Source organism: Aythya marila, assembly GCF_965140915.1.
Source record: "Aythya marila genome assembly, chromosome: 1".
Classification (NCBI taxonomy): domain Eukaryota; kingdom Metazoa; phylum Chordata; class Aves; order Anseriformes; family Anatidae; genus Aythya; species Aythya marila.
Genome location: NC_139042.1, coordinates 134,987,344 through 134,999,580, shown reverse-complemented (window position 1 = coordinate 134,999,580; position 12,237 = coordinate 134,987,344). Strand labels below are relative to the sequence as shown.

Sequence of the window (12,237 nt, the reverse complement as noted above, 5' to 3'; positions counted from 1 at the left end):
GACTCACAGCACACAAACCCTCTCTTCTGATACTGTGTAACTTTGGTTCAGACTGAATTTACCTCCTGATATCTGCTAATCTGACACTGGACACTTACTGGTAAAAATACCATGGTATGTTCTGACCACTGTACAATGTTCTGCATTGAATCAGGGTCCTTGAGCTTATTGACTTCTGTTGTTGTGTTTTTTAGATGCAGAAATTGATATAACCCCTTTATCTTCCCATCACCAGTATATTAAATGAGCTTGAAACTTTTTATGAGGCTGATTCAAAACTTAGGGTTGTTACATCTTTAAATTTGATAGTATTCTGACAGTTAAAGCATGTGTGCACATATTTTGTTCGTTTTGTTAAAACTGTAAGGACCGTGTCTACTGGGATTTGAAGTCTTTCAGGGGTACAGTGAAAGTCAAATAGAAAAGTGCATGCCCTTTATGTTCTCATCGAAGTCCATGGGTTTTCCTTCTTGCATAAAGTCAGAGAATTTCTATCAGAGAACTTGGGCTTGAATTTTGTCCTTAATGCCTTTTCTGGACCCATCTAAGCATTGGAATACCTCATCACAGCTTGAGTGCTGCCTCCAAAGTGTATTTATATCTATGATAACCCTGTGTAAGTTAGTCATTGAGGTGATGTGGAAGTCTAAACCTGTATTGGTTTTTAAGAACATGCTGAAGTAGTGGGAGTGAGAATTGATGTCTCTGAGTATGTTGGGGGAAAAATAGATTAAAAATAGATTTTTCGGTGGAAGGAGCTAAAGAGGACTGTTTATGCTCCAAAGGTTGTTCTGACCAATTGGTTCTAATAAAAAGCCGCTGTAATAATAAATTCTGTCTCTCTTGCATCCATAAACTGCTTTACTACAGTAGCACTATTGGTGCTGTATGAAGCGTTTCAAGTTACTTTTAACATAAATGTTCAAAGGATCCAGAAGGAAAATGAGTTTTCTGCACAGCTTGTAAATATAACTGAATTTATAGTTAACCAACTGGACTAACTGCAACATTAATGTAATTTTTTTTCCTTGGCATTGCTTGATTTTATTATTTGGCACCACTTTTTTATTGCACTTTGTTTTCTCTGATTTATTTTTTTTTAAGAGATCTTTCATTCTCCTAAATGAAAAAAAATTGTTGTAGTTTGTTTACACTGGTAAAATTTATTCATCCTTCACAGTCTTGGAAGGTAGCGCATAAGGAGAGAACAGAACAAACTAGAAATGTGCTTGTGGGGTGGGGAGGAGGGAATCTGAGGCATGGCAGAGGACATTAGTTCCTTTGGTGAATTTAGAAAATTATTTAATTTGATTTAATATTTTTAAGAAACCACTTCTGAATCGTACCTGTGTATTACAGGGAAAAATAGTAAAGAGACAAACTAGTAAAGGGATAAATGTGAGAAAGATGCTTGAAGGTTGAAAGCCTCTGGGCTTTGCAATAGACGAATGCACCATGTGATGGACCTTTTAAAACTGCTCTAGTGAATGTGCTGGTGAATAATACTGTGTAGAAGGAGGAGCAGTTTTTGAAATAAGCTTTTCTCTTTTGCTGGTTTTCCCAATCTTTTGAACCCCGAAGTTTGGTAGTGTAAAATCCTATAAATCAAGCTTCAGTCTCTGTATGGCAGCTGGGTCTGAAGATGGTATGAGGGTTTCCTAGCTGAACTTGTAAGTTGTTCTGTAAATAAATAAATAAATAAATAAAAATAAATAATAATAATAATAATCTTGGGTGTTGTTTACTGTCTCATCCTCCTCTCTTCATGCTTGCCTCCCTCCCCTTCAACTGTTTTTTAGTAAATGTGGTCTAGGAAGCTGAAAAGTGGTACTATTACTAGCTAGGCTTGTAATCCTATTGGATTTCTCTTAAAAGAAAACCAGAATCTGCTCTTTTTCGATGGCTTCTTAATACCAACAAAATAGCTTCTTGTAAACTGTGTTCTTATTATCTCATTCTTTCCCTGCTGCCCAACTGACAGCCTGTATTGATTACAGATTTCTTCTGATGAGTTTTTCAAGGGCTTATGAGCTAAGCTGTGCAAACAGGGCGATTCTCAATTCGCACAGGTATCACCAAATAGCTCTAATGTATTGGGAACTACATGGGATTAATCCTGTCTTGCAGGAGGGGTTTTGGGGGGGGGGGGTGAAAGCAAAGGGGTTGCTTAATATCCTAGTGTTCATATTATTAATATCAATTTAAAAGATTTGTCATCTTCTTGTAAGCTTTGGGGAGCAAATGGTCATGATAGTGAAAAAGTAACCATTTTATCACAAATATTTTAAACCTAGACTAGAGTCTCAGATGGATTTTTCTCAGTTTTTTTTTTCTCTGATTAAATGTTGTTGTTTTTTTCTCTGATTAAATGTTTCAGCTGTCTGTAAGTATATAACTAATGAATGTAGTATATTGGTTTCCAGTATAAAATCTGTGATTTTCTATCACTGGAGTTGTTCAGCAAGCATAATCAGCCTGTAATACATCCCTCTGAAAGGCATATTTCTGTGAATAAAACTCATCAGTGTTTGTCTGCAATAGATGCTTTGTTCCTTCTCACTTAGGGTGTTATTTCTGTGCAGGTGATCACTCCTGACAACAGCTCCAGTAATAACACACGTTCTCTGCTGCAATAAGCTCATGCTGGCCCTGCCACGCTCACTTCAGTGCCTCTGGTGTCACACCGGTGCAGGCACAGACATTGCAGTGCAGAAGGACGTGAAATCCTTGAGACAGTCCATAGCTTGCCTAGTATACAAGAGCTGTGCAAGAAGGTAGCCAGAATATTTGCCAGTCATGGAAAAGAAATGGGGTAAGGAATGGCAGGATGATGGAGGAGGGTGTCCTGGCTAGCTGAAGTGGCAGAACGGAGCAGGCAAAATCAGGGGAATGACACCAGGTGGAGGTGTTTGTAAGGGACCTCTGCAGGGACGAGTGGCAGGGACGGTAACATCACAGCAGATTCAGATGTGTGGGTGACACAGATTGGTGGCACAAGAATTACAGGGAGGGCAGCACCATAGGGCTGCGTGGTCTGATCCCTGAGAAGTGTGGATCTGTTTGTTAATGTTACAACACGTCAGTGTTAGGAGTGCATGCAGGCTCTAGAAAAGATGCACAAGTTATTTAGCGTGAGATCATTGATCCTCTGTGCAGAAAGGAAGCAATCCTGAGGTGTGTAAACAGGGGAGTAGTAGGAATGTGTGCCAGTGCTGTGCCAGTACCAGGAAACTGCATTACTGGGGAAATACTGAGAGTCAGAAAAAAAGCACAATCTGCAGAGCTGCCCTGCTGTGGGAGGCACAGAAACCTCCTAACAGAATTTTGCACAATCCTATCAGAAAGGTTAATGAAAAACAAATTTAAAGTAGGCACGCTCCTTCATGGAAAAAAAAAAAGCGCACACACACAGAGATATAGATATAGATATACACACACACACACACACACATTGAATATTAAAAAGCTTCCTAATATAGTGGAAATACACATGGCAAGAACCAGAGGCTGAAAAATGAAAGCAGCTGAATTAAATGAAGTTGCACATTTTTAGCCAAGAGGATGATTAATCATTGGAACAAGTTCTCAAAACAAGGTATTTTCCTAGGCACTATGTAGTCAATTGTGATTTACTTGGCTTTATGGAGAAAATATCTGTCAGAGCAAAATGTCTGTGATGCATAGGAGGTCATCCTGGCTGATATAATTCTCCTTCCTAGCCTTAGCTTGCTAACTCTGTGAAAACTGTATAAAGGTGTCATAATGGATTTCAGCTTGCTGAAACTGTAGAAGGGTCATTATCTTGACTTGAATGGGGAAATCTAGGTTAGCTTTTGGATGTTGTTGGTAATAAATAATTAGTATTTATGCAATTCTTTCTATTAATATTTTTTTTCACATGTGCAGGAAGGTGCCTCTAATCTAAAGCCAAATAAACAGGCATCAAGGTGAGATATGACCAAGTGAATCAGCAGCCGACCTGGAAAAAGACCCAGTCTGAGACAGGCATGTTTTCATGGGAGGACTCAGCTGTCCCTGAAATCCAGTGTGTTCTTCAGTCTGTATCATTTCTTAATTCTGGAAAGCCAAACATGACAATGTGAATAAAGCCCAGAAAATCACAAAACTGTGTACTGAAAAGCATGAGATCCTAATCAAATTGTATGCATACAAAATACATGTTTATATATTATATAGTCGTTTAATATAATATATTTTTTGTTATATTTATGACATATATATCATGTATTATATATTTCTATAAAGGTATAATGTTAAACCAAACAACAACAACAAAAGATTTACTGCATGATTTCTACATGTATGTAAATATAGGGCAACACTTCTGTGTTCCTCTTCAGGTGTTTCTCTTCAGTCAGGAAACACTGTGCTCAGCGTTGTCAGCATTGGCTTACCTAAATTCATGTAATGGTTTCTGTTATGTGGGAACCAGTTGAGATTTTTGGCAGCTCTCCTATTTGTTGGTGTCTGAACACTTACAGGTCAGAACAGGGAATGTGTTGGTCTTCTGTTTTCTGTACTGCCAATCCCAAGTGTCTTCTAGCAGTGCTGCAGGTACTTAAATATAGAAGGTTAGTACCTACCCTTGATTTTTAGATTTTTGCATGAAATTAAGAAAATCCCATGATGCCAGTTGAAAGACAGCTAAATGCACCGTATTTGAGATCTCTTAACTGCTATTCTTTTGCACATAAGTAACCTGAGAAAGGAATAGGGGCTTCAGGTTTTGATTTTACATTCTTGGCATATATGCTGCTTCTATATAGTACCAGGATAACAAGCATACAGATACTGAATGAGCTTGCCAGGAAAGTGAACAAATTAGGTCATCCTGCCAAAGAATTTAGATTGCTGATTTTAAACAGTAGTAATTAACATGTATGAAACAGTTATTTTGAACAGAAATTGTGTTTAAAGTTCCTTGTGTATTTTTTAAATGAACATTTTCTTGTGAATGATTGATTTAGATGCCTCCTTTAGTAGCTAACACTAAGCAAATGGTTGTAGGCTCCATGTGGGGTCAGCCCCAGTCTTCCTTACATCTTTGGCCCTGCCTGGAACTACACAGTGTGCCAGTGGCAGTGGGATCATTTACTACAAGTTGAACCAAGCCTTCTGATTTATTTCATATAATATCAAAAGGCCACCATCACATGGCTCCATGGCAGAAGAGGGAGATGAAATTATTTTGGGAGCAATGGCACTTGCACAGGAAACTAAGCCCCTGGAAGCTGCCATTTGGGTTGGCTGATCCAGATTTAGCACGTTGTTCTATCCTAAGATGTCTTTTGGCTATTTCTGGAAGGTGATTGTTTGGAAATGAATGTGAGACAGATGTTGCAGATACTGTGGTTATAGGATACCAGATGAGATTTTCCAAAAGTGACTTGTAATTTGGGTGTCTTCACTATGTAGCACGTCAGCTGGCCAGTGGGGAGTGGTGGTGCTGTTTGTCACAAGGACAAGAGCTCATTGCATTTTGTTCCTCAGATCCCTTCTACAGTGGTGCCTGAAACCACAGGCTGCCACGGCAGGTGATGGCTAGCCAGGCCCACATTGTGGAGAGCATTCAGAAGTCCATTTTCTGCATTTCTCTGTTTGAATTAGCACTGCTTCTGTAGCCTCTGCCTTCTGATGCCAGCTTTCTCTCTGGGAAGAGACCGTCCATATCCTGGCTGGTGTGACCTGTCAAACTAAGGTCTGTGCCTCCTGCAGTTTCTAGTCTGGCAAAAGAACCATCCATCTCCTTTTGAATTACAGTACAGTTTGAGTGCTTGGCACTTGAGGCAGAGATTTGCTATGAGCCATGGTGCCCTAACCTGTGTGTTGTTCTGCCTGGGAATCAGACCCTAAGTTAGTGGAGAAATTTCCCTAACCTAGGGAAAAATGTCAGTTGATTAGAGAGAGGCTGTTCCTTGTTGTTATCTGTAACAGGATGGGAGGTGTGTTAGGTGAAAAAGGACTGAGGTAGTGCCTGCTGTGCGCTTCATCTCATTTAACCTGGTATTAGCTAAACCTGGAGTTGTACCCTTTAATTGCTCAGTTACGCTTGCTTCCATCCAATCCTTCATTTCTAGACAGCCTGACTGTCTCACAAGGTATTTCTGGAATCCTGTGACTATGTGTTTCTGTGCTGTTAGATAAGAAAATGCAAAAATCACCTGAAGTTTATTTGGAGATGAATTTAGATGAGATTATTGCCCTCAGCTGCTCCTACCTTAGTCTCGTTTTTTTTACAGTAACTCTCAATACTTTGTGCAATCATGCTGCCAGTAGAAAAACTCATGGTTAGGAGTTTTAGAAATACAGGAATGACATCTGTATGTGTCTGTAATGTTTTTAAAAGATATTTGTAAGTGGGAAAAAAAATCATAACAAACAATGCATTCAGCTTTCATGCTATCCAGTGATGGTATCAGCCTGAAATGTGGTGTTTTGTTCATCTTCACTGTACTTCAGCCTGGTAATTTTGTCCTTCCCAGAGGACTTGAAATAAATACGTGTTTACTATAGGACATAATCCTACTCTGTTTGATTTCATTCATGTATTCAGGCTTCTGTGACAATCTGTTTTCTAATAAACTATTTCTACCCTTTTTTCTCCGCCCTATTCAAAACAAAAGGTTCAGGAATTGCCCTGTTTGCAGCTATGTTAACTGGTCACAGTATTCCAGATGTTTTAACATATATCTAAGAAATGTTAATGTTAACCAAAAAGATTTTTGACAAAGAGAAACAAATGTTTTTCCAGGTTTATCAAGACAGTACATAGCTTTGGCATCTAAAAAGTGTACTACCTACCTATTCCCCTATTTTGTTTTACTCACTATTTCAGAGGGTAAGCTGTCCTGCAGATTTTTTGTAAAGTGTCTTTAAAGCAGTTAAAGATGCTTTAAAGCATCTTAAAACTGCTCTTTAACTCTGCACACTACATTAAGTGTTAGTTATTGTCTTAGTTGCTTCAATTTATTAGCATTTGTGGGGTTGTTCCTGCTTTCTGAGATTACTTGGGCCTTTTGGTTTTTGCTTCTTTTTTAGTACAAATGAAAATTTCATACTGGGCCCGTAACTGGGTCCAGTTAGTACTGTCAGTGTGTAACTTGTAGAAGAGGGATTACCTAAATGATTTCTGTGAACTTCATCATCCCAGAGTCTTCCACTGCACTTGTGAACAAGCTCAGTTCTTTCCTCCTGCCTCCACAGTGATGTGCAGATCTGTTTCATTTTCATCTTATCCCTGGTGACATTCAGCTGGCTTTGGGTAAAGGGGATTCTTCATCTATGGGCTCCTTGGGATGAAGGTTTCTTATTGCTGATAAGATGGCTTTGGATCCCATTTCCCTCTGCATTGTGTTTTTCTTCAAACAGCTACCAGCTGACAATGGTGTTAGTCTAGTGACATGTTTGATTCCATGGGATTATGTTAACAGAAATGTGTGTGTGCGGAAGGGAAATTTTATTTATTTCACTTACTCTAAAACATAGCCATCATAAGGAATAAATGAAACTTCACTTTTATGCAAAGTCTTCCACAAGAGTTGGCCTTGCATGGTCAGCAAAATCTGATCCTGACAGAAAAATATATCAGGAAGCTACACAATGTGCGATTTCTGATGTCAATATTATGTATGCATGTAGGTACCTTCAGATAATATTTTTCAAGATGTGATATTTTCTTAGCAGGTTGAAGTGGAAGTTTACCGGAGAGATTCTAAGAAGCTTCCTGGGCTGGGAGACCCTGACATTGATTGGGAAGAGAGCGTCTACTTGAACCTCATTCTACAGAAGGTAACAGTGATGCTTATTTAATTTTTATGAGCTATTTATGCTAGAGAGATTTTGTGGAAGGCTTTGATCTGACCTATTTCCTCTGTAGCTTTGGGGATCTGAACACCTCTGGAGAACAGAAACAAAGCATGTTTTTTATTTTGCCTTTCAGAGTCTAACTGAACAAAACCTGAGATAGTTTTTAGTAGAGTCCTGATAGCTTTCTTCAAAACCTTTAAGTACACCCAGTGAAGCAGAACTGAATTTTATTCTCTTAAAAGTTTTACAAAATGGAAGGCTTTGCCAAGTATAATAGTTTGAAAGTGAATGAGACTGTTAGACTAGCAATGTTTTCATTAGAGTTCACAACACCAGTACAGCTAAGAGAGGAAACTGTGAAGTGAAAATACAGTAAAGGTGTTATGTATTGCACTGGGAGTTTGCTGTTCTTGACATCAGAGCTTTAGTAAGCCTTTTCTCTTTGTTGATGGGAAGATTAAACTAGCATGTTATATTTATTTTTTTTAATTAACTTATGTGTTCTTCAGTTATTACATACGTTACATTGGTGCTTAGGGAAGGTGAACAATATGATAGTCATTCTAGATCTCTGAAAAGTTTTGTTGATTATGATTCCAAAATGAGAGACTGCTGGCTCATTGCATACATTCTAGAGAATAACTTGTTTTTATTCTGTCCCCTTCCTCCCAAAATTCTCATTGCAAGCCTTCTCTGTAGAGAGCAGTTTCTGCACTTATTTAATGATGAATTAAAACAGAATCTGTTTGCTACAGTCAGAATTCAGAAGATAATGTTACAGCTGGCATTGCAGTCCAGAGTTGTAACACATGCACCTTTTAAGTTTTTTCAAGTTGTTTGGCAGGCTATGTTAATGGTTTCTGATCTCTCTAGTGTATTGCTTGTGTTTATTATTGCTTCAATTTCTTTCTTTTGGAAGGGAGGATATATCTTCCATTCCTACCTTAAAGTGTTCTTCTGTGTGGCATGCGTATTCCACAGCTGACCAGTAAGCTTAATGGTAAACAATGCTGATAGGAGTTACTTTACCCATAGCTTGTGCACTCCTTCATGTATATTTGTAAAAGATTTCAGTACTGCTCATATAGTAAATAAACAAAAATATTGTGGACTACTAAGAGAATTGAAGGAGTTTGGGGATAGTAATGAGAATGAAGGAAACAGCAATACCAAAACAGTTTACTTTTAGTTAGAGCTGAAAAAAATGAAGGCAGAATGTGTTCTGCTTCGTCCACATGTGTGGTTTTTATTTTTTCTAACTCTAAATCTTCATTTGTCTATCTGGTGTGCTGTTTTAGCTGGATTATGTGGTGACATGTGCTGTGTGCACACGCTCCGATGGAGGAGACATTCACATTCACAAAAAGAAATCTCAGGTGAGACTAGCCTACATTTACTGTGGGTAAGAGCATCCAGTATTACCTGATCCTAAAAACTGTATCAACACCAGGACGGCAGTTCTCATGCTGTGTTCTGTCACAGATTCACCGTTGTCAAGCACCTCGAGCCTGTCTGCTAACATTTCCTGCCAGTCAGCTAAATGCACTTTATAGCCCCTCGCAGAAAGCCATAAAGACCTCTCTGTGCTCTCAAGATTTGTGTCATTGCTTACTGCATTTGGGGAGAGTGTGCTGGAGGGAGTATGTCTAAGTGTTAAAAATAACCTGAGGGTAAACCCAAAATTGTACTAGACATGAGTTACAAGAAACCTTCAGAGTTAATCTGTAAGGTAGGGATATTAAATGATAGACTACTTACTGATTACCACTTTTTCTATTGTTTTATGTGATTCTTGTTTTCTCCCTTCAACTGCTCTTTCCTTCCATCACTACACAGAAGGCTTTATTACTTATTTGTGTGCAGTATAGAGTTAATCCAAGTTTTAGCGTAGTGGAGGAGACTGAATAATTAAGCATGGGTAGGAATAAGAAATGCTAGAGTTCTTCAGTTTCCAGCAGATCTTGCAACAACTTTTCCTAGCTGGCAAAAATTCTACATCAAAAGGCTTTTGTTGCTGTTTATCTCAGGCATTTCCATTCCTTTAGCTCACTCAGCTGCTTGTGTGGCTTTGCCTAAAATAAGCCAATATTTTTTAATCCTTTAATATTGTTTTACCATACTGAACTCAGTTGTTGTTTTGCCTACAAAGAAAACCAGCAATGCTGATTATCTTATTTGTAATTAGTATGTTGAGCACACTATTCCCTTCTGCCATTTCTGTTATACCATGTTAGATCACTGACAACAATCCTTTAATTTCTCATTGCTGTTTCTGCTGTGTAAAAGTCCAAATTTCACCCAGAGAACTTCTGCACAGTTCTTTTTAGAAAAAGAAATCTCTAAATATTGCACGCCCGTTTGAAAACTAGGAAAATGAGGATAAGAGGCCTGTGCGAAGCATGTGAGCAGTATTCAGAATAAGGAGAAGGTTTTTTGTTCCTCATTTTTAGAGGCTTATGCTGTGAAGCTGCTTACAAATTTTTATTTGTCTCTCCTTTTCTAGGAGAAACCCACATTAGAATTTATCAGTAGATACAAATAACATTTCTAGCTGTTATATGAAGAGAGGAAAAAGGCAATTCTAGGTACTGTGGAAAGCATATTTGCATTAAGGCATTTCATTGGAACATGCACCATTGAGGCCATTCATTTTAAATGAAGAAAAGCCAACATTTTAAGATCTTTATTACTCTATTCTTGCTTTAGAAAGCGTATATTACCCTATCCATGCACAACCAGATATTGAATAGGGAGAAATCCTGTGCAGGATTATGACATGCTATACTACTCCAGAGCTGTGACAGAGCTACTGTGCTCATACCAGGAGAGTACCTAGGGCATGAAACCAGTGTAAAAACAGGCTAACTTTCCCCTAAATTATTTTTCAGACTATATCAGTTTTCTGTTGGCTCAACAATAAGATCTCTACCAACTGTATTTTCCTTTCGTGTATGTGACTGGAGATGAGTTTGGGGTGTTTTTTTCTGGATTTACGTTGGATGGCATAAGAACAAGGGTGCCTGGAAGATGTCCTTGTTTCAGGCAAGCCTGAAACATTGACAAGTCACATTACTTTCTAACGTAATTAAATTAGCCCATGGTGAATGTGTTGAGTTTCATCATGTTACTTTAATTCAAAGCTTTGCAAATGGAGGTAGAAGCAAAGAAAGCTACTCAGTATGAATTCTTCTCCCTCTTTAACTGTTTAATATTGTTGGAATGATAAAATCTAAAACCTATATATATATATATATAATTTTCTTTTTCAATATTTTTCTCAGCAAGTGTTTGCGTCTCCTAGCAAACACCCAATGGACAGCAAAGGAGAGGAGTCAAAGATCAGCTATCCCAACATATTTTTCATGATCGACAGTTTTGAAGAGGTGAGTTCCTTGCTGCAGCAGGGTTTTGTCCCTGTCTTATGTCCAGAGTGGTTGTTTTCTGGCACCTTTTGAACAAATGTTTTTGGAGGGTTATATTCCAGGGGGTTTTATGGGGCAAGTCCATGATGATTTATTTGATATTCCTCATTTTTTAATATGTTTGAAATCAGGATTTAGAGCTGGATTTTGGCACGCATTTTTATGATGGGCTGAAGCAAGAGAATCTGATTGTAAGAGCTGCTTACCCAAACACGACGTGCAGTGGACATTTCCTGGAGTCTGTGGTTTTTGGAAAAGCTGTGATAGAGCCTACATCTCTATTACTTTTCCCCATTTTACATTAAACCTACATTGGGCCTGAGGAGAATCACGGGAATCTCAGTGTATTTTTGATTTTTACCAGCTGCAGTTTTCCCTGAAGTGTTTTGTCTTGCACTTTGCAGGTTTTCAGTGACATGACTGTAGGAGAAGGAGAAATGGTCTGTGTGGAGCTGGTTGCCAGTGACAAAAGCAACACCTTCCAAGGAGTGATTTTTCAGGGGTCCATCCGCTATGAAGCACTCAAGAAGGTCTATGACAACAGGGTAGGGTGCTTCTGAAAGACAATGTCTTTTGTAACAATGATACTGACTACAGTGTTTCTGTGCTACTGTGAGGCTGTTGGCTTTTTGTCGTGTTAGATATCTGCATCATGACCTATCCTTTTTGGTTTTGAAAGCTGCTCCAAAGTTAGTGCTTTTGGGTGCACTGAGGTTGCAGCTGAGGTTGCTCAGATCAGGTTTTGTTGCTCTTGTGTTTGCCAAAAGGAGTGAAGCTGATGAAGATGCAAGAGCATGACATCAGAATGGATCTGAGTAACAGAATTCTGGGAACCCTTTCATTTTTCTGAAAACTCATGGATTTTTCTAGTTACTTCAGTGAAGGCATGTTTTACATGGAGATCTTAAACTCTGATAACTATCTTGTTAAATGTAAAATGTGTTTGTGTTTAGTGTGTTCTGAACTTGTGGATATTTTCAAAAGGCCA

At 38.5% G+C, this 12,237-nt stretch overlaps 1 protein-coding gene across 5 annotated transcripts in view; it reads left to right on the top strand.

Annotated features, from left to right (window-relative positions):
* The window catches only part of KIAA0930, a 69,126-nt gene that overhangs the window by 44,718 nt on the left and 12,171 nt on the right, over window positions 1-12,237 (top strand). For 4 of the 5 annotated variants that reach the window (XM_082770354.1, XM_082770356.1, XM_082770357.1 and 1 more), the window contains 4 exons: window positions 7,702-7,809; window positions 9,126-9,203; window positions 11,109-11,210; window positions 11,654-11,794. In XM_082770354.1, coding sequence (XP_082626480.1) covers window positions 7,702-7,809; window positions 9,126-9,203; window positions 11,109-11,210; window positions 11,654-11,794 — 429 coding nt within the window. The remainder of the gene's footprint in view (window positions 1-7,701; window positions 7,810-9,125; window positions 9,204-11,108; window positions 11,211-11,653; window positions 11,795-12,237) is intronic. The other variant, XM_082770355.1, reaches the window with a different exon arrangement.